The sequence below is a fragment of the Molossus molossus genome, unplaced genomic scaffold, assembly GCF_014108415.1.
Source record: "Molossus molossus isolate mMolMol1 unplaced genomic scaffold, mMolMol1.p scaffold_m16_p_4, whole genome shotgun sequence".
NCBI lineage: Eukaryota > Metazoa > Chordata > Mammalia > Chiroptera > Molossidae > Molossus > Molossus molossus.
The window spans coordinates 102,135,944-102,157,691 of NW_023425377.1; the positions used below are offsets into that span (position 1 = coordinate 102,135,944).

Here is a 21,748-nt window from a genome sequence, read left to right on the forward strand (position 1 = left end):
GGTTAGTCAGACATCAGGGATGAATGAATTCAATGGCCAGTGAAATAGCAGAAGTCTTGAGCAAGATAAGGAGATAAGAAACTAGCTCCTAGGAAGAGGTGAAACTAGATTAAAGAAGGGAGGGTAGTTGGGCTGTTAGAGTTTCTGAAAGTTAAATGATATAAGCAAAGTCAAGGAGTCAAATTGTTGAGGCAAGGAACCAGACAGAGCAAATAAAATACTGAAGTTTGGAGGAATCCTTCATGAGAATTTTGAGCAGTGGGGCAGCTGAACCTAAATTATTATTTTTTCCCTTTATTGGTTTTTAGGGAGAGAGGGAGGGAGAGAGAGATAGAAACATCAATGAAAGAGAACATCAACTGGCTGCCTCCTGCATGCTCCGCACTGGGGATTGGGCCCACAACCTGGGCATGTGCCCTGACCGGGAATCGAACCAGCATTCTCTTGGTGCATGGGTTGACGCTCAACCACTGAGCCACTCAGGCCAGGCCGAACCTTTATGCAACCAGGAAGATTTAATGACTCAGTGTGTTTGGTAACACTTCCTTCCCACAAGTGGGTTCCCAAGCAGCCGGGGTGTGGTATGTTCCAAATCTGTGGATTATTATTTAGGACATTTATATAGGACATTTATATAGGACAATTATTATATAGGACATTTATTGTATATAGTTTTTCAAAGTGTTTAAAATACTCAACAACTCACTATTGACAGCATGTAATTTTTTGCAGACTTTAATTCTGCTAAATCCCAATGGAAATAAGCTCTCCCATGCATTCGTTCTAGCCAGAGTACACACTTATCGTTGGACAAGGCCAGCTTGAATCTCTACGCTGGAGAGTGAGCTCTGAGCTCCTCTCTGGCAGGATTTATATACTAATCAATTTTATATTCCTCACTGATGACATCGCACCAAGTAACTAACAAGTACCTGGCATATAGTAGGTTCTAAATAAAAGTTCGTTGAATGACTAATGAATTGGAAGCCCTATAATATACCATGGAAATAATGCTGTGTCTCCACCATTCTGACTTCATCACTTCTTATTTATATAACTTGTGCTAATTTTTTAATCTCTCTAAATTGTAGTCTTTCTAGTCATAAAATATGGTCAGAGGGTGGAATATTAAAACCAACAGTTAGGCCCTGGCCGGTTTGGCTCAGTGGTTAGAGCGTCAGCCCGCAGACCAGAAAGTCCTGGGTTTAGTTCCCACTAAGGGCACATACCTCGGTTGCAGTTTGTCCCCGGACCCATTTGGGGTCGTGTGGGTGGCAACCACTCGATGTGTCTCTCTCACTTCGATGTTTCTCTCTCTCTTCCTCCTTCTCTCTCTCCCACTCTACCTGAATATAAATGCAAAAATGTCCTCTGGTGAGGATTAAAAAAATAAAATAAAAATAAATAGAATCAACAGTTAGTATAATGCCTAGTTCAAAGATTTTAGATATTAAGGTTATTAGCAATGATATTCTTTTAGAGATATACTGGTTATTTTCTTAAAATCTTTAAAGTTTAAAAAGCATAAAATTCTTGTGGTCTTAAAATATTAGGACATCTATCTCATTTGTTTAACAAGTAGTTATTGACTCTCTTTTATGGGTTACCCTCAAGGTATTCACCTTCTAGAAGGAAAAGAAAGCAACATAGTGAAGAAACATTATTTTGTGATGATGGTGATGAAGGAAATGAACAGGAAGATATGACAGGTATTACTTGGGAGTGCCTACTGCATAAGAGCCTGAGAGAATGGTGCTTGAGGAGATGGGACAGGCAGGCAGGAGACAGATTCTTTAGGACTGTGACAACCATGGTAAGAAGTTGGGAATTTACTCCAAGAACATTGGAAAGCTTCTGGGAAGTTTTAAGCAGAGGAGTGCTATAATTTGATTTGCATTTTGAAAATGGGCTGCTATGTGAATCATAAATTCTAGGTGAGCAGGTGTGGAAGCAGGGGGATGAGTTAGGAGGCGACTGCAGTGGTCCAAGTGAGGAAAAGGTGGTGGCTTAGATTAGGGTAGTGGCAGCGGCTTTGGCAAGAAAGGATGGAATCACTGTATATATATTGAAGGTAGAATTGATAAAAATTGCTGATGTGAGGCATGGGAAAAGGAGGAAGATCAAGAGTGTCAAGTGAAATTTTATTGAATAAATATGTAATGAGGCCATTTCTGAGATGAAGTAGACTGGGAGAAAACCTATTGTATTGCTGTGTGTGTGTGTGTGTGTGTGTGTGCGCGCGCGCGCACGCGCACACACACGTGGGTCGAGTGGTGGGGGGAGTGGGCATGAGCAGAGGTCTAGCTTTTGACCAGAGTATTAAAGATCCAAGTAGATATGATTATTGGTTATAATGAAAGGTTAGTTTACTGCTGTGCACATCTCTAATATTTAGAGTTATCATTGTAGATTTCTCTGCAACTTAACTCACACCATAAATATCTTATTTATGTACAAGTTTTCAAATTTATAAGATGGCCATCAAAATCCAGCCCTCCTTTTGACATTTGATTAGAGTGTGGCATTTGTTTATTCCCAAACATGGGTATATCAATTAGTGGAAAAATTAAGTCCTATCAAGCAATATATTCTCTTAGCTACTAGAGCCTAGCGCAACATTTTATAAATTTTTATATCATCTTTCTTATTCCATTTTTGGAATCTTGCTTTTAAATAGCAGAGTATATCATTTTAAGTTAAATCTGATCAACACTAGCACCACATTTTGTAGTTGGTAAAGGTACAGGAAGAATAATTTCTTCATAGGTGGAAGAAGAACACAGAAATTCAATTCATTGTTGGCTCCTAGTAACCTGGTAAGATGTTAGATTTATAGTATGTTTTTCTAAAATCAGCTCAGATCCAAAAAATTAGAGAAGGAGTAATTCTAAAATATATCTTTAAGTTAGTAAAATTTCTCTTTGACCCCATGTATCCTTGCTTTGGAATTTAATGACTGTGAATTCTCTGTAAAATGTTCAGGATAAAATGAGGTCATTGTGAAAATGAAGTTAAAAAATGCAAGTGAAACACTGTAAACACTGAACTACCTTATAAATGTTATGTTTTATTTTATCTTTTTGTATGCTACCGTGTATCTTGAATAAGATATAGAGATTCCTCAATGTGATTTAGGACTACTCATCTATAAGGAATGTAAACTTCCACTTATCATACCAAAATAGATGAAGTCTATCGAGTTCATAAGGCTCTTGAATGGAGATATTACTGATTTTCCACTGCCTTCTTCCTTCTCTTCTTCCTCTTGTTTTTTCTCCTCCATCTCTACTGCTGCCCCCGCACTCCCAGTCTTCTTCTTTTATAAAAATCCCACCTAGGTTCTTGGCTAAATTTTATTCCTTTTACCATAGGGTCCTCCCTGAAAGAGACAATCCATCAACTCATTCATGAGAAGGCAAAAGTAGTCCCCCGATCTGAGACTAACCCATCAACAAGACTCTGTTGGGTGGCTACCACTCCATACCTCCTGGCCCCTCATCTACCAAGTAGTATATTGGATTCTGCCCTCTCCCAAGTTACATATCTCTGGATGCAGAACCATGGAGTAAATCAACCAACCAAGTGTGGAGCAAACCAAACCGTCTTCTTCATTAACTTGGAGAAAGATTTCATATGAGTTACTATTCAACAGAACAGTCAAAGCAAGTGTGTTTAGGGTTTAAAAGGATCCTGATTTAATTTAAAAGACTTGGATCAATTGACACTGAAGTGCACAATAGCGATGATCATGTAACGGTACTATGTTCAGTTCATATTACTGGTGAATAGTGTTTGAACATCCCTTTGATGAAGGCACTGTATTTTTTTTTCTTTTTGTAAATAATCATATGACTGACTACTCACTCACCTCCAGGATGATTTTAGCTGTCATTCCTTCAGTGGGGTTGAAGTTGTTGTCATTCACAAAGCTTCTCTGGAATTAAGGGTGCAGTCCTGGTAATGAGTAAGCAATTTGCTTGTTTGTTTTTATCTCTCTGTACATAGATCATTTAAAAAATTTTATTTTTTCAATTACAGTTGACATTCAATACTATTTTGTATTAGTTTCAGGTATATAGCATAGTGGATAGACAATTATATAATTTACAAAGTGATCCCCCCAATAATTCTTGTGCCCAAGTGCACCATATACAGTTACTACGATATTATTGACTATATTCCCTATGCTGTACTTTATGTCTTCTATTATTTTGTGTACATAAATCATTAATTAACCTTAATTTTGACCTCATAAGCACCTTGGTCAGTCCATCTAGAAGCAGAGAGGCTTCCAAAGTTTTGGTCAAGGCAGGATACTCCTTAACACATATGTGTAGACACAACCTGTTTATATGCATTTATAATACTGTAACCTCCAAGGAAATGAGCAGCATTTACAAATAAGAGACTGCTTTATCTTGTTGTCTTGTATGTTGTATAAAACAAAGTGGTGGCCCTGGCCAGTTTTGCTTAGTGTTAGAGCGTTGGCCCGCGGTCCAGAGAGACCCGGGTTCGATTCCAGCTACGGACACGGACCTCGGTTGTAGTTTGTCCCCGGCCCCGGCTGGGGTCGTGTAGGTGGCAGCCACTCGATATGTCTCTCTCACATCCATGTTTCTTTCTCTCTCTTCCTCCCTCTCTCCCTCTTGCTCTATCTGAAGATAAATGCAAAAATGTCCTCGGGTGAGGATAAAACAAACAAACAAAAACAAAAACAAAACCTCAAAGTGCTGAACAGCTTTCTTTCTTAGACACTTGAGATTAAAAAAAGTACAAGAAATATCATAGATTGAAAATTAACATTATAGATAAGCATGGTTATTGTTTATAATGAAAGATTCCTGTACTTCTTGGTACAGTTACATAAATCATAATCTTCCTGAGTAACGTAATTCATTAGCATTTTGCATCATAAAGTTGTTATGCATTGTTTGTGTTGGTCAGCTTCCAGCAGCTGAAGGGAAAACCAATAATTTTTTGAGGTATTTAGTGGAAATTGGAAATTTGATTTTAATTTCGGTTATTTAATTTCTAAAGATAAGAGAATAACAGAAAACCAACTTTTCTCTTCTGAATATCGTAATTGTGGCATGGCAGACTTAAAATTATAATGCAGATAAAAAGAATGTAGACAGAAATAGGAATTACACTGAATAATTACAAAGATAAAATAAGAAACTTGGCAAGTGACCTAGGTTAAATGCAGGCAGCTTGGCAGATGTGGTTGATGAGTACAGAGAAAACTGGTTGTTGCATCACGTCAGGAAGATCCTGCAGGAGACTGTGGGAGCGGAGGAGCCTGTTGAGTAAGCAGAGCATTAAAAACATGGGGAGACATCTATGCTGTGGTTAGAAGGAAGTTAGAAGCAGATTTTATTCATTCACTCACCAGCAGACATATTGAGCACCTATGACTGTGCTAGGCTGTGGATGCAAACACACAAGTCAGGTGGTCTCTGTCTCTAAGTGGGATAGGATAGATCTAGGGCTCTGAACTGTGGAAGCTTTAAACACGGAGCAGAGAGGCAATAAGTGAAACCATGAGCCAGAATATGAAGATGGAGCAGAACAAAAGGCCAAGCGTGGGGCCCCGAGGAAGCCTCGAGAAGGTCAGCGAGTGTTGTCTTTTTAGATGAGTAGAACCTACAGGGTAAAAGTTGAGTAGAAGAGTGAATAAGAGGTGAGAAAGTTGAGGTGTCTGGATGATAACTAAGTGAGAATGTGAACTCAAGTGAGAATTTCTGGTTTTTGTTTTGTTTTTTTCAGAGGATAGGAGAGACTTGTGTGATGGGAAATGCAAGTCAAAAAAGAGGACCTGAAAGTGTAGGAGGGAGTAAGATTCCTGGTGGAGAAGAGGAACATAGCAACAGGGTCTCGGGAATAAGGTTGGCTTTGGGAGGAGGAAAGACAGCTTAGGAGGTGAGGATCACGTAGATATAAATATGGCTGTCGTTTGGGGGGCGGGGGGTGGTACAGGAATTTGAAGTGATAGCCTGAGAGATAGAATGAAGTTGTCAGAGAAGCAGGAGGAGCTATAAGACGTAAGATTTCCTAAGGTTCTCTAATGAAATTCCCTGAGGAAGCACAGCTCCGGATGGACACCACACGAGGTTGGATAGTGTAATCAAGGTCCATGATGGAGAGGGTGGTTTTAACCAGTGATGGAGAGGAGTAATCTCCAGGGGAGGATGTTGCCATAGTCCAGGCAAGAAATAACTGGTTAGTAACGGAAGATTACAGCAGAAGGAATCATTTTAGAAAATAAGAATATAAAAACAGCAAGATTTGTCAGCTGTCCAATATGGTTATCACTAGTCATGTGCACTGTTAAACACTTGAAATATGACTAGTTTAAATTGTGCTGATGTGCTATGATGTAAATTACACAATGGATTTTAAAGACAGCATGAAAAAATATTCCATTAATATCTTTTGTTTGATTAGAAGTTAAAATAATATTTGGGATACATTGGGTTAAACAATATTTATCATAAAAATTAATTTCACCTGTTCCTTTTTACTTTTTAGACATGGCTACTAGAAAATTTACAATTACATATATGACTCATATTATATTTTTGTTGGGTAGTGTTGCTGGAGGTCAGTAAGACTGGGGTGGCCACTGGGATACAGAGTATTGGTACAGGCTAGAGTTGTAGAAAAACAACAAGAAACCCTTCGTACCACATTTCATTTGAGTTGGTAATTAGAGTGGTAATTAGGGTGGTGACTCTTGTAGATGAGGTGCTGTCCAGCTGATTCAAGCAGCATGCATTTGGTTGTTACCTGTCTGCTGTGGTAAATATCTAACCTCTTTAAAAAAAAAAATTGTTTTTTTTCCTTTATTGACTTGAGAGAGAGAGGAAGGGAGAAGGAGAGAGAGAAACATCAATGAGCCCCGGCCGGTTTTGCTCAGCGGTTAGAGCGTCGGCCTGTGGTCCAGAGAGACCCAGGTTTGGTTCCCACTAAGGGCATGTACCTCTGTTGCAGTTTGTCCCCGGCCCTGGTTGGGTTGTGCGGGAGGCAGCCACTCGGTATGTCCCTTTCATGTCGATGTTTCTCTCTCTCTTCCTTTCTCTCTTTTCCACCTGAATAAAAAATGGAAAAATATGCTCCGGTGAGGATTTAAAAAAAACATCAATGAGAGAGGACATCTACTGGCCACCTCCTGCACCCCTCCCCCCATTGGGGATAGGGCCCACAACCTGGGTAATGTACCCTGACCAGGAATCAAACCAGCGACCTCCTGGTGCATGGGTCAACACTCAACCACTGAGCCACACTGCTGGGCAATATCTACCCTCTTAACTGATAAAACTGGAACAGGTAGTGGGTTGGCTAGTGAAAAAAAATCAGTGAAAGAAGAGAATCATAAAAACATGAAGTGTCCTGCCCTGGCTGGTTTGGCTCAGCGGTTAGGGTGACGACCCCTCAAACCAGAGTCGCAGGTTCAATTCCAGTCAAGGGCACGGACCTCTGTTGCAGTTCGGTCCCCAGCCCTGGTTGGGGTTGTGCAGGAGGCGACCAGTTGATGTGTCTCTCTCATATTGATGTTTCTCTCTGCCTCCCTCCCACTCTATTTGAAACTCAATGAAAAAGTATCGTCCAGCCCTGGCCAGTTTGGCTCAGCGGTTAGAGCGTCGGCCTGCGGTCCGGAGAGACCCGGGTTCGGTTCCCGCTAAGGGCACGTACTTTGGTTGCAGTTTGTCCCCGGCCCTTGTTGGTTGTGCGGGTGGCAGCCACTCGATGTGTCCCTTCACGTCGATGTTTCTCACTCTCTCTCCCTTCCTTTCTCTCCCTCCCATTCTGTCTGTACAAAAAATGGAAAAATATCCTCAGATGAAGATAAAAAAAAAAAAAAAAGTATCGTCCAGTGAGGATTTAAAAACAACAACAACAATAAAAACATGAAGTGTCCAAACATTCATCCATTGGTCGGTTGCTGGTTGTAGAAACAGAGCCTTTATTTATTTATTTTTACCATAATGCATTTTCTACGATTATCAGTTTCAGTTTCTTCAAAGTAGACGGACAGGTTTTGAACCAATCTAAGAACAGAATCGTGAAGGACTTTCGTGAGTTTGTCTCAGTCCTTTCCTGTTTTCTCCTCTCTACCGAATTCCATTTAAAAAATTCAAGTGTTTCCAAAATCATTCAACTTTTGTCTATCCGTGTATTTCTCAATTTACCTAATTTTTAATTACACATCTACAAGTGAGAGTGGTGTGAACATTTTGGTGACACACCTGCCTGACTCCTGATACGCACACAACCCAGGGACGCGGGACACAGGAGAGCAGAGCAGCCCTGGTTAGCACATGGGCATCCGTCAGTGCACTTCGGAGTGTGAGCGCGGAGCTGGTGACTGGTTGGCTGAGAGGGCTTCCTCAATGCTAACGAGCAATGCAGGCGCTGGTGTTCGGAGTTCAGAAGGCAGGAGGAAGAATCTGGAAGCAAGAAAGCCTGGATGGGCCCTTCAGTGGCCATGACAGGGTCCCGTGACCGCGGAGTTTGCCCCAGCAAGGAGTGAAAGGACACAGAAGACTTCCGTTTCTTAAGTGCCTCTCATTTTAATTGAATTTAATAATTTTATTTTATTTTTGTTGAAAGTATTACAGATGTCCCCTCTTTTGTCCCCCATTGACAACTTCCTTCTAGCTCCCACCCCCCTCCTGCTTTCCCCAGCCTAATGTCCACGTGGATTGGTTGTGCATATATGCATGTAAGTTCTTTGGTTTCTCTCTTCCCACCCCTCCCACCCCCAGCCCTCTGAGGTTTGTTAGTCTATTCCCTACTTCTGTGACTCTGGGTCTCTTTTGGTGGACAGCTTATTTTGTTATTGTGTTTCATACATAAGTGAGATCATGTGGTACTTGTCTTTCTCTGGCTGGCTTATTTTGCTCAGCATAATACTCTCCAGGTCCCTCCATGTTGCCTCAAAGGGTAAGAGATCTTTCTTTCTTACAGTAGCATAGTATTCCATTGTGTAAATGTTTGAGCCCTTCTCTTGTGCCCACCCCCTGCAGGCTCTATTTCATGGAATGCTTATAGTGTCCCTCGTTTTCAGATGACATTATTGAACAATTGCTGGAAACAATAAAACTGGGGTTAGAACATTATTCTGTCAAACTTCAAAACCAGTCTCTTCAGCCAGTGCTCCTCCGATCTTATTGTGCATTAGAATCACCATGAGAGGGTGGAGGGTGGGAAAAGCTTATTCAAGAGATTTCCAAGCCCCATCCCCAGAAAATTGGATTCATTTGGTCTGGAATGTAGTCACCCTCACCCGGTGATTCTAACGTAGAAGGTTCAAGAGAACTGAAGGCCAATACAATTGCCCCCTCTTGGAACTACAGAGGAGGGCCAGCCAGCAGGAGAGGGAGTAATGCTGAGTGAGAAATGGAACCTAGAGATGGACATAGTGGCTTGCTGGATACCAAATTGCAAGCGTCAATGATTATAATTGCAGGAATTTAACGAGTCCCTTGTTAAACACAGCCATTATTTACAGAAAATAAATTATATAAACTTGCAATTAAGTAAATTATGTGAAGAACAAAGGCAGTAAATACTCACAGTTCATCACTTCTTAATTATGTTGCCACATTTGATTATCGTCGATTGTTCCTGGGGTTATTTGTGTCTATTGTAGCTGTAAGGGAGAAATGCTACATGTATTAGTTATCTAGTGCTGCATAACAAATTACCCCAACTACAGCAGCTTAAAACAATAAACATTTATTCCCGAACAGTTTTTGTAGGTCTGAAATCTGACTGCTGCTTAGCTGGATGGTTCTGACTTGTGGTCTCTAATAAGTCAAGCTGGCAGACGCAGCCAGCCCAAGGCTTAGCTGAGGCTGAAGGATTTGCTTCCAAGCCTGCTCACATGGTGTTGACAGGCCTCAGTAATTCATAGGCTGTTGGAGTGAGGATGTCAGCTCCTCTCAGGCTGTTGGATAGAGGCCTCCCTGAGTTTTCTGTGTGGGCTTCTCTACGATATGCCAACCAACTTCCTCCCAAGGACAAGTGATAAGAGAAGTGGGAGGAAGGGAGAATGGAAGAGTGGGAGAGAGACAGAGACAGAGACAGAGATAGAAGGTTCAGTCTTTATATAACCTAATTTTGGTAGATACATCCCATCACTTCTGCTGTATCATGTTCATTAGAAGCGGTTCACTAAGTCTTGCCTACATTCAAGTGGAAGAGAGGGAATTAAGCACCCCCATGAAAAGTAGGAGTATAAAGAATTTGTACACACCCAACATCATATAAAGGTGTGCTACTGCGTATCTTTTCTCAATGCATGTTTAGTGTTGTCACATTGTTAATTTGAAATCAGTTTTGGTGGGAGTATTTACACCATGGAAATCGGTCCCCACGCCCCACCCCGGAGAGCTGAGTGTTAAACATTTGCCAACACACCACTGGATGCATATAGAGCTATGTGCTTACAGGACTTTTGTGGTGTAGATGAGTTTTAGAGAGGGCTTTGGAAGGAGGGAATAAAAGGTTTGAGATACAGGAAGAGATAGTTTCTGGATTTGAAAATTGTAGAGGTAATGTAGGAAGTGGAGGTGTGGGAGCTTAATATGCCGATACAGATGTCCTGAAGTGACATGAAAAAAGCTCTCTCTCTCGCTTGCGCATACACAATTTAAAATATCGATTGCCAGAGGAGGAAACAATAGCGGCGGAGTGAACGAAGCTACACTGACCGTCTACCAGAACCAAACTGGAATTACAACTATAACACAGACAAATCGACGGAAAAAGCAACAGAAAAGCAGCTTGGAGGACCATACAACGAGGGACACTGACTCCATCCCGGTAGGCTTGCGAAGGCGCGAGACGGAGCTGGGAGCCCACGGTCGGCAGCTTGGCAGCGGCCTTAGCTGGGAGCGGCGCCCTCGGGTTACACTCCCAGGCGGCTCCACAGCGCAGCCGGGACAGAGGCTGAAGCAGCCACAGCCACTCATCTTGGGCTCCGGCAGAGGGAGGGCGGACTGGACTGGAACTGTGTGGGGACACTCGGGGTCTGGAGGGCGCTCAGAGCTTTGGCTGAGTGCAGCCACTCAGGACGGTGGCCACATTGCTCCTTCCCAGGGCTCTGAGAGAGGCAGCAGCCCCTCCCTCGGAGATCCAACCCCACCCTGTGGGCCACTGAAGTGCTAATTGAGGCTCACTAACGATCAGCATCTGCCCCACCCTCGGGAAATCCCCTTGTGCTGAGCACCTGAGGGAGCTTTTCAATCAACTGACAACCCAAAACTCATCAAGTAACCTAGACTGCTAGCCTCCAGGCAAAAAGCTAGAGGATAACGGTACCTTTCCTGGGCTGGCAACTTTAACCGGGAAAGTAAGACTTGACAGTGGTGTTCAAGGTGGGTCCTACCTCGCTCATCTAAACACAGGAGAGGGAGCCACAAACAGCAGAACACCAACACCCACAGGGAGAACTTGACAGGCTCCAAAGCCCACAGTGATAGCCAAAATGGTGAAACACAGAAACAGAAGCCAAATGAAAGAGCAAGAGACCTCCACCGAAGATGAAATCAATGTGGAGCAATTAGGCATGCTAACAGAGCTAGAATTCAGAGCCATGATCTTGAGGAAGCTGAACAGCATGAGTAAGGACATAGAGACACTGAAAATAAGCCAATTGGAAATTCAAAACCAACAAGAAGAGATAAAAAATGATATATCAGAAATGAAAAACACATTGGAAGGTTTAAAAAGCAGAGTAGAGGAAGCTGAGGATCGGATCAGTGAATTAGAAGACAGGGTAGCCCTGGCCAGATTGGCTCAGCGGTTAGAGTGTCAGCCTGCGGTCTGGAGAGACCCGGGTTCGGTTCCTGCTAAGGGCACGTACTTCGGTTGCAGTTTGTCCCCGGCCCTGGTTGGTCGTGCGGGTGGCAGCCACTCTATGTGTCCCTTCATGTCGATGTTTCTCTCTCTCTCTTCCTTCCTCTCTCTCCCTCCCACTCTATCTGTACAAAAAAAAAAATGGAAAATTGTCCTCGGGTGAGGATAAAAAAAAAAAAAAAAAAGAAGACGGTAGAAAAAATCAACCAATCAGAAAAACAAAAGGAAAAAACTATTAAAAAACAGGAAGACAGCTTAAGAGAACTATGGGACAACTGGAAACGTAATAATATTTGCATCATAGGAGTCCGCGAAGAAGAAGAAAATGAGCAAGGGATAGAGAATATATTCAAAAAAATAGTGAGGGAAAACTTCCCTAATTTGGTGAAGGAAGAAGGCATTCAAGTTCAAGAAGCACAGAGAGTCCCAAGTAAGAAAAAGCCAAACAGGCCCACACCAAGACACATAGTAATTAAAATGCCACAAATTAAAGACAAAGAGAGTATCCTAAAAGCAGCAAGAGATAAGCAACAGGTTACCTACAAAGGGAACCCCATAAGGCTCTCAGCTGACTTCTCACAAGAAACACTACAGGCCAGAAGAGAATGGCATGAAGTAATCAAAGTCATGAAAAACAAGGATCTGAATCCAAGACTACTCTACCCAGCAAGGCTATCATTCAAAATAGAAGGTCAAATAAAGAGCTTCCCAGACAAAAAAAGGCTAAGGGAATACATTAGCACCAAAACAGCACTGCAAGAAATGTTAAAAGGACTGCTGTAATTAGCAGTAGAAATGAGAAGAAAAATAGAACCACACTAAACAAAAATGGCAATAAATAAGTACATATCAATAATCACCTTAAACGTAAATGGATTGAATGCTCCCATAAAAAGACACAGAGTAGCTGATTGGATAAGAAAGCATGACTCATCTATATGTTGTTTACAAGAGACCCACCTCTCAACAAAAGACTCACATAGGTTGAAAGTGAAGGGATGGAAAAAAATTTTCCAAGCAAATGGAAAGCAAAAAAAAAGCCGGGGTAGCAATTCTCATATCTGATAAAATAGATTTCAAAATGAAGACCATAACTAGAGACAAAGAAGGCCACTACATAATATTGAAAGGATCTATCCAACAGGAAGATATAACCTTGATAAACATATATGCACCCAATATAGGAGCACCAAAATATATTAAAAATCTTCTGGAGGACTTCCAAGGAGAAATCGACAACAATACAATCATAGCAGGGGACTTCACCACCCCGTTGACAGCACTGGATAGATCCTCTAGGCAAAAAATTAGCAAGGAAACAGAGACTCTAAATGAAGCACTAGACCAAATGGATTTAATAGATATCTACAGAGAATTACACCCCAAAACTACAGAATACACATTCTTCTCAAGTGCACATGGGACATTCTCAAAGATAGACCACATGATAGGACACAAACTAAATGTCTACAAGTTCAAGAAGATTGAAATCATATCAAGCATCTTCTCAGATCACAATGGCATAAAACTAGAAATCAATTGCAACAAGAACATGCAAAGACATTTCAACACATGGAGGCTAAATAGCATGTTATTAAATAATGAATGGGTCACCAAGGAGATCAAGGAAGAAATTTAAAAGTTCCTGGAAACCAATGAAAATGAACACACAACAACACAAAATCTATGGGATGCAGCGAAAGCAGTTCTGAGAGGGAAGTTCATAGCACTACAGGCCTACCTCAAGAAACAAGAAAAATCTCTAATAGACTATCTAACCTCACAACTTAAAGAACTAGAGAGCAAACAAAAAGAAAACCCCAGAGCAAGAAGAAGGAAGGAAATAGTAAAGATCAGAGCAGAAATAAATGACATAGAGACCAAAAAAACAATTCAAAGGATCAATGAAACAAAGAGCTGGTTTTTTTAAAAGATAAACAAGATTGATGGACCCTTAGCTAGACTCACCAAGAAACAAAGAGAGAGAACCCAAATACACAAAATCAGAAATGAAAGAGGAGAAGTAACAACCAACACCACGGAAATACAAAAGAGCATTAACAACTACTACGAACAACTATATCGCAACAAATTCGACAATCTAAGCGAAATGGACAAATTTCTAGAAACACACAGTCTCCCAAAACTATTCCCGGAAGAGATAGAAAACTTGAACAGACCAATAACAACTAAGGAAATTGAAGAGGTGATCAAGACTCTCCCAGCAAACAAAGCCCAGGCCCAGATGGCTTCACGGGGGAGTTTTACCGAACATTCAAAAAAGAACTAACACCCATTCTCCTCAAACTATTTCAAAAAATTCAAGAAGAAGGAAGACTTCCTAACACGTTCTATGAGGCCAGCATAATTCTAATTCCAAAACCAGAAAAAGACACTATGAAGAAAGAAAACTACAGGCCAATATCCCTGATGAACATAGACGCCAAAATCCTGAACAAAATATTAGCAAATCGGATCCAGAAATACATCAAAAAAATTATTCACCATGACCAAGTGGGATTCATTCCAGGGATGCAAGGCTGGTGCAATATTCGCAAATCAATAAACGTGATACACCACATAAACAAAATGAAGAATAAAAACCACATGATCATATCAATAGATGCTGAAAAAGCATTCGACAAAATCCAGCATCCATTTCTGATAAAAATGCTCAGCAATGTGGGAATAGAGGGATCATATCTCGACATAATAAAGGCCATATATGAAAGACCTACAGCCAACATCATACTCAATGGACAGAAACTAAAAACATTTCCATTAAGAACAGGAACAAGACAGGGATGTCCACTTTTGCCACTCTTATTTAACATTGTACTGGAAGTCTTAGCCACAGCAATCAGACATGAAGAAAAAATAAAAGGGATCCAAATTGGAAAGGAGGAAGTGAAACTGTCATTATTTGCAGATGACATGATATTATACATAGAAAACCCTAAAGACTCCATCAAAAATCTACTAGACTTAATAAATGAATTTGGCAAAGTAGCAGGATACAAAATTAACCTCAAGAAATCGACGGCATTCTTGCACACCAATGATGAACTCACAGAAAGAGAAACTGAAAAAACAATCCCATTTACCATCGCGCCAAAAAAATTACGATACCTAGGAATAAACTTAACCAAAGAAGTAAAGGACCTATTTGCAGAAAACTACAGGTCATTGAAAAAAGAAATAGAGGAAGATATAAAAAAGTGGAAGCACATACCCTGTTCATGGATTGGAAGAATTAACATCATTAAAATGTCCATACTACCCAAAGCAATCTACAGATTCAATGCAATCCCCATCAAAATACCAACAACATATTTCATAGAACTAGAACAAATACTTCAAAAGTTCATATGGAACCAAAAGAGACCCCGAATAGCCACAGCAATCTTGAAAAAAAAGAACAAAGTAGGTGGGATCACAATACCAGATATCAGGTTATACTACAAAGCGACTGTAACCAAAACAGCCTGGTACTGGCACAAGAACAGGCATATAGATCAGTGGAACAGAACTGAAAACCCAGAAATGGACCCAAGGCAATACGCTCAATTAATATTTGACAAAGGTGGCAAGAGCATACAGTGGAGTAAAGACAGCCTCTTTAATAAATGGTGTTGGGAAAATTGGACAGCTACATGCAAAAAAATGAAACTAGACCATCAACTTACACCATACACAAAAATAAACTCAAAATGGATAAAAGACTTAAATGTGACCCGTGAATCCATAAAAATTCTAGAAGAAAATGTAGGCAACAAAATTTCGGACATCATACGGAGCAGAATTTTCACTGATATATCACCTAAGGCAACAGAAATAAAGGAGAAAATGAACACATGGGACTACATTAAACTAAAAAGCTTCTGCACAGCAAAAGAAACAATCATCTAAAAGGAAAGGCAACCCACTGTATGGGAGAACATCATTGCCAATGATGTATCAGATAAGGGGTTAATTTCCAATTTATATAGAGTGCTCCTACAACTCCACAAAAGGAAGACAAAGAACCCAATTAAAAAATGGGCAGAGGAGCTGAATAGACACCTCTCCAAACAGGACATACAAATGGCCAAAAGACATATGAAGAAATGCTCAACATCACTAATCATCAGAGAGATGCAAATTAAAACAACAATGATGTATCACGTCACACCTGTCAGAATGGCCGCCATCAACAAATCATCAAACAACAAGTGTTGGCGAGGGTGTGGAGAAAAGGGGACTCTAATACACTGCTGGTGGGAATGCAGACTGGTGCAGCCGCTATGGAAAACAATATGGTGCTACCTCAAAAAATTAAAAATTGAACTTCCATTTGACCCAGTGATCCCACTGCTGGGAATATACCCTAAGAAGCCTGAAACACCAATCAGGAAGAATATATGTACCCCCATGTTCATAGCAGCACTATTTACAATAGCTAAGATCTGGAAACAGCCCAAGTGTCCACCAGTAGACGAATGGATAAAAAAGTTGTGGTACATATACACAATGGAGTACTATGCAGCAGTAAGAAAGAAAGATCTCTTATCCTTTGAGACGACATGGAGGGACCTGGAAAGTATTATCCTAAGTGAAAGAAGCCAAGCAGAAAAAGACAAATACCACATGATCTCACTTATATATGGAATATAATGAACTTAACAGTCTGAGGAATACAGTAGACCCAGAAACATGGAGGTAGGGCACAGACTGACATCCCTCAGAAGGGGGGGTGGGGGGGTTGGAAGAGATAAACCACAGAACTTATATGCATGTATGCATGACCAATGGACATGGACAACTAAGCCGGGGACGGGGCGGAGTTGGGGTGGGGTGGGGGCTGCCAATGGGGTAAAAAGGTAAAATATCTGTAACAAAAAAATAAATAAATAATTCATTAAAAAATAAAATAAAATATTGATTGCCTACTATATTTAACTATAGGTACACAAAATTAAGCGTATTAGAGACTTGACATGCAAGATTACTATCTAGTAATCAAAATGGACATATAACCTTTTACATAATTGACTATGAAGTCACAAATACATAATATGTACCCTAGTGAAGCTGACCTACACCTAAAATAGTCCAGAAATTCAATGACCAAGTTTTAATTTTTTTGTACTGATTCTTTGGTGTATGTGTTATGCTGAATAATAAGTCAGGGAGCTCTATCACCTACCAGATGAGCAGAAATATATTTCAAAGAAAAAAACTTCTAGAATCATAGCATTTTAGATCAGAAAGAGACTTTCTCAAAGTATGTTGGCTAATCAAACATCAAAGTAAAAAATAGTTGATGTTCTTGTTAAAACCTGAAACCTTGTTAATACCTGGAAACACCTCAGCTGCACTGCATTGCTGGGAGCTTGGGACTTTGCATATTGCACAAATGAATAATCCAATCCAAAACTTTCATTTTATAGATAAGCCAAACAAACTTTTAGGAGGCAAAGAGATCCCCCTCAAGTGAGACCACATAGTTTGGTAGGATTCCCATTTTAAAAAAAAACAAAAAAAAAACAACCCATAAAATCGAGGTTTGAGAGAAAACACCCTTTATTTAAAGAGACAGCTGAAGGGCAACACAGGACTTCAAAGAATAATATGTTGTTTACATGTGTGGTTACTAGTTGATATGCCCCACCTAGCCACAAATGACTGCGGTGAGTTTAAACTGCTAACATGAAAATCTTAATCTTCCACTTCTGAAGTCATTGGTTTTTAGCTACCCTGTTTTCATTTTCTAGGTTTCCAAGATTGTTCTTTTGGGCTTGATTTTAGAAGTATAATTATAACTCTGGTTTCAAAGTTCTGGACCATGTAATCAAACATAGGCTGGTCATAGTGGAAAATATACAGTTCTTAGCTCTGTCTACATCGACAAAAAGCATGGTTGGGTCCAAATTCAACTGAATGGCATGTCTTTAAAGAAGATCCACAGGGCTGTGGGAAATGTAGACAGTCATGGGACTGCTTCTCAAGCAGCATTTAAAAATTTTTTATCCAGTGAAATCATCTAAATATTGATCCTATTCTAGGAGAAAAGGTATTTGTTTGTATATTTTTGTTTTTAATTCAGTGCAATGCATCTTTAGGCAGAGAAAGAGTTAAGTCAAGAAAAAAATGTCTCACATGAAAAAGTATCTACATAGTGTCCAGTTTTTCTGTTTGGTGGAAATACTCAATGGCTTATTTATTTATTTAGATTTGTGCTGCTCTTGAATACAAATGGCAACCTCATCAAAATAACATCTGCTTCAATGTTGCTCCAGGAATATCAATCCCATCTAAAGGCTAGGTATTTATTTATTTTTTTATCCTCACCTGAGGACATTTTTCCATTTTTTTGTTCAGGTAGAGTGGGAGGGAGAGAGAGGAACAGAGAGAGAGGAGAGAAACATCCATGTGTCCCTTCACATCGAGTGGCTGCCACCCACACGACCAACCAGGGCCGGGGACAAACTGCAACTGAGGTACATGCCCTTAGCGGGAACCGAACCGGGTTTCTCCAGACCGCAGGCCGACGCTCTAACCACTGAGCCAAACCGGCCAGGGCTAAAGGCTAGGTATTTAAAGCTGTAAATGATTTTATATTTTTATAGTAACTTTGAGAGGGGAATGGAGACATTATCTCTCATGATCAGAGTTTTTTTTCTTTCTATAGTAGGATTTAATCTTTTTTTTTTCTTCTTGGAATAAGGTTCTCCAGCCCTAATCAAGCCTTCAGGTGACTGCAGTCTGGCCAATATCCTGGTTACAACCTGGTAAGAGACCCTGAGCCAGAACCACCCAGATAATCTGCTCCTGAAAGATTTAATCTTAATACCAAACTAAATGCTTTGTCTAGGTCACCCCCGTCCTTTATCTCTTTTTTGTTTTGTTTTATTTTGTTAGAATCCAGGAACGTGCATAAATACAATTAATACCAGTATCTGCAAACTGACAGAATGATTTTTAAATTTCTGTTAATCCTCTAAACCGAAGTGCTCAGTGTTCCAGCCAGACCTTGCAGTAAATGCAAATCCATCCCTTGGGTTTGTGTTTGAACTATTAATACAGTCGTTAAAGATAAACCCCGGGCAGAAGGCAAATGGTTGCCAACATTGCCTTTTTGTTTCCCTTTTTTTCTGGAATATTCTCTAATTCTTGGTTCATCAAGATGGAAACCCAGGTCGGCTTGGACTAGATGTCCCTTGAGAAGGCTCCCCTCAACCCGAGAGTATTTCTCCCACACGCAATGCCATGGGTCTCTCAAGGACAACAACGTTCCAAACCCCGTCCTCAGCTGTCGGATCACCTGCGTCGTCCCCGGAGCCATCTGGCTTCTGACGTGGTTCTGAGCCAACAGATAACGCACGCGCCGCGCAGATGCGCTCGGCTGGGCCGGCGCGCGGCCCCTCCTGCAGTGGTTTCTCCTGCAGCTCCCCTGGGCCCGGCGGCCGGTAGTGCGGCCCGCCCCGCGCGCTCCTCTCCTCGCCTCGCCTCGCCTCTGGGTGGCCCCCGCGCGCGGGCTGACACTCACTCCACCCGGGAAGGTGAGGCGCTCGGAGGCTGGTGCGGAACTTGCCGTCCTCCCGCAGCGCCGGCCAGCTCAGTCCCGGGGCCGGGCAGACAAAAGAGGCCGCGGGCGCAGGAAGGCACGGGCGGCGGCAGCGGCGACGCGATGGCCGGGCGAGGAGGCCGGGGGCTGCTGGCGCTGTGCGCGGCGCTGGCCGCCTGCGGGTGGCTGCTGGGCGCCGGAGCCCAGGAGCCCGGGGCGCCCGCGGCGGGCATGAGGCGCCGCCGGCGGCTGCAGCAGGAGGACGGCATCTCCTTCGAGTACCACCGCTACCCCGAGCTGCGCGAGGCGCTGGTGTCCGTGTGGCTGCAGTGCACCGCCATCAGCAGGATCTACACGGTGGGGCGCAGCTTCGAGGGCCGGGAGCTCCTGGTCATCGAGCTGTCCGACAACCCTGGGGTCCATGAGCCTGGTAAGGGCGCTGCCATCCCTGGAGAGCCGCCGACGGCCGGACTGGTGGCGGTGGGGGTACGAGGGGAAGGTGGGCCCAGGGATGCCTTGTGGAAAAGGGCGTCTGGGGTGGAAGGTGGAAATCGGGGAGGGATGGAGATGGGGATGAACCTGACCTAGAGCGCCGTGGTTTGCCGGGTTCCAGTCTCGGCTCTCCTCCCTCCGTCCCGCCCCAGCCCCAAGCCCTCTCCCAGCCGTTAGGCCACCTTTTGGTGAGTTTCGGCCAGAGAGGCCAGAGGGATGAGGTTGGAGCACGCAGCGAGTAGATCGCCGCGCTCGCCAACCCAGCGGCCACTCGCACTTTGCTATACCCAAGACCCGAGGGAATATCCAGAGTCCTTGTAGACGGGTAGGAAGCTGAGGTGCAGAAGGCGGGCACTTAGAGGAAAGAGAAGAGTCATTCGCATTTGTTTCCTAATTTTCAGAGGACCAGCTTTATTGGCTCCTGCAGGCTCTGCACACCCATCTCTACCTGTACATGTTATTAGGCACACGAACAGCGTGGATGCTCAGGGAATGTTAAGGATATCGGCAACATTGGGCGGTGGTGTGTGTAGACCCCGTAGGTGGTTCTCTCTGGATGGGAAAGTGGTTTCTGACAGGCGTTTGGATTTTGAAACTGGACTCGACCTTTCCAAGGAAAAAGAAACCATTCCATTTTTTTTCCCTGTTTTTGACACTTGGGATGAGTGATTGGTGACCAGGTTTTAAAATTTCAAATGTTCCCTTATAGCTATTTTATGCATCTTCCTCCTGAGTATATTAAAGCACGTTTTAATTTATGTTAAATGTGACTCATTTAGTGTTAATTAGAGGTATTTAAAACAATGTTCTTGGGTCTTTTTTCATTATGTTTCTGCACTTAAGAGTTATCTTAAGACCTAGTTTTCTGATAGTAAAGGAACTATTAAACTACTCTTGGCTAATTTTTCAAGGAGATTATATGAATGCTAATGTTCACTTTTGTTGTCTTGTTTCAAGTTTGGAGGTAACATTCTAATGGAATATTACTGTTGGAATATGATATGCTTTTGAAAATGAAAACAGTGATTCTTTTGCTTGAATATCTGGAATGTATAGTTGTCAAGATTCATAAATTTCATTTTTGGATTGCAAGCTCCATGAGATAGGGACGGTATCTCCAGCACCTGGCCCAGATATGCGCACAGCAGGCAGTCAGTATATATTATGGAAAAAAAAAAATGAATCAGTCATTTGTTGAATGACACAATATTTAAAAATATAATGTTCTACTCCTCATAAACACAAAACAGATTTAATTCATTTTATGAAGGCAAACTCAGAAAAGTTTTTTATATTTTGTGCTTTATAAATTCTTGTTAAATGTAGTGAACTTTAAGTTCATGGTATTACTTATTAATAGAACACAAAATGTCTATTCATTATATTTTTAAAGGTAGAAAGAAACTGTTATGAACACTAAATAATTAGAAGTGTGATCCTCCCCACTCCCACCCCACCCCCACACTTTTTGAGAGGAGGTAAATCTTCAGGGAACTAGTGTTAATGAACAAAATTCAACTGAGTAAATTAGAAAGATCTTACTGGCTTTATTCAACAATTCATGAATTGGGCAGCAGATAGAAAGAAGCTCCAAGTAGCTGTACAAAATGAAGACTTCCTGCAGAAGGGAGCTGGAACAGGGAAGTTATATAGAAAAAATAGACTTGGTTATTGCAAGTTGGGGGGATAGAAAGGGCTCATTGGGCAATCTACCTAATTAGTGCTGATCAGGTGATTCCTGTTTGACTGGTTTAAGATTCCATTTCTGGGAGAGATGAAACTGTAGCTGTCTTAGTTTGGTTGAGATAGGCTTAGCATAAGCGACTCCATTTTGGGCCTCTTGTATTA

The 21,748-nt window shown here is 41.7% G+C and overlaps 1 protein-coding gene across 1 annotated transcript in view; it reads left to right on the plus strand.

Moving 5' to 3' along the window:
* The first annotated feature begins 19,256 nt into the window (after positions 1–19,256).
* CPE (carboxypeptidase E) overlaps positions 19,257–21,748 on the plus strand; it is a 122,719-nt gene continuing 120,227 nt past the window's right edge. Inside the window, exon 1 of the mRNA XM_036240725.1 lies at positions 19,257–19,838. Within this exon, the coding sequence (XP_036096618.1) occupies positions 19,532–19,838 (307 nt within the window). The 5' untranslated portion in view covers positions 19,257–19,531. The remainder of the gene's footprint in view (positions 19,839–21,748) is intronic.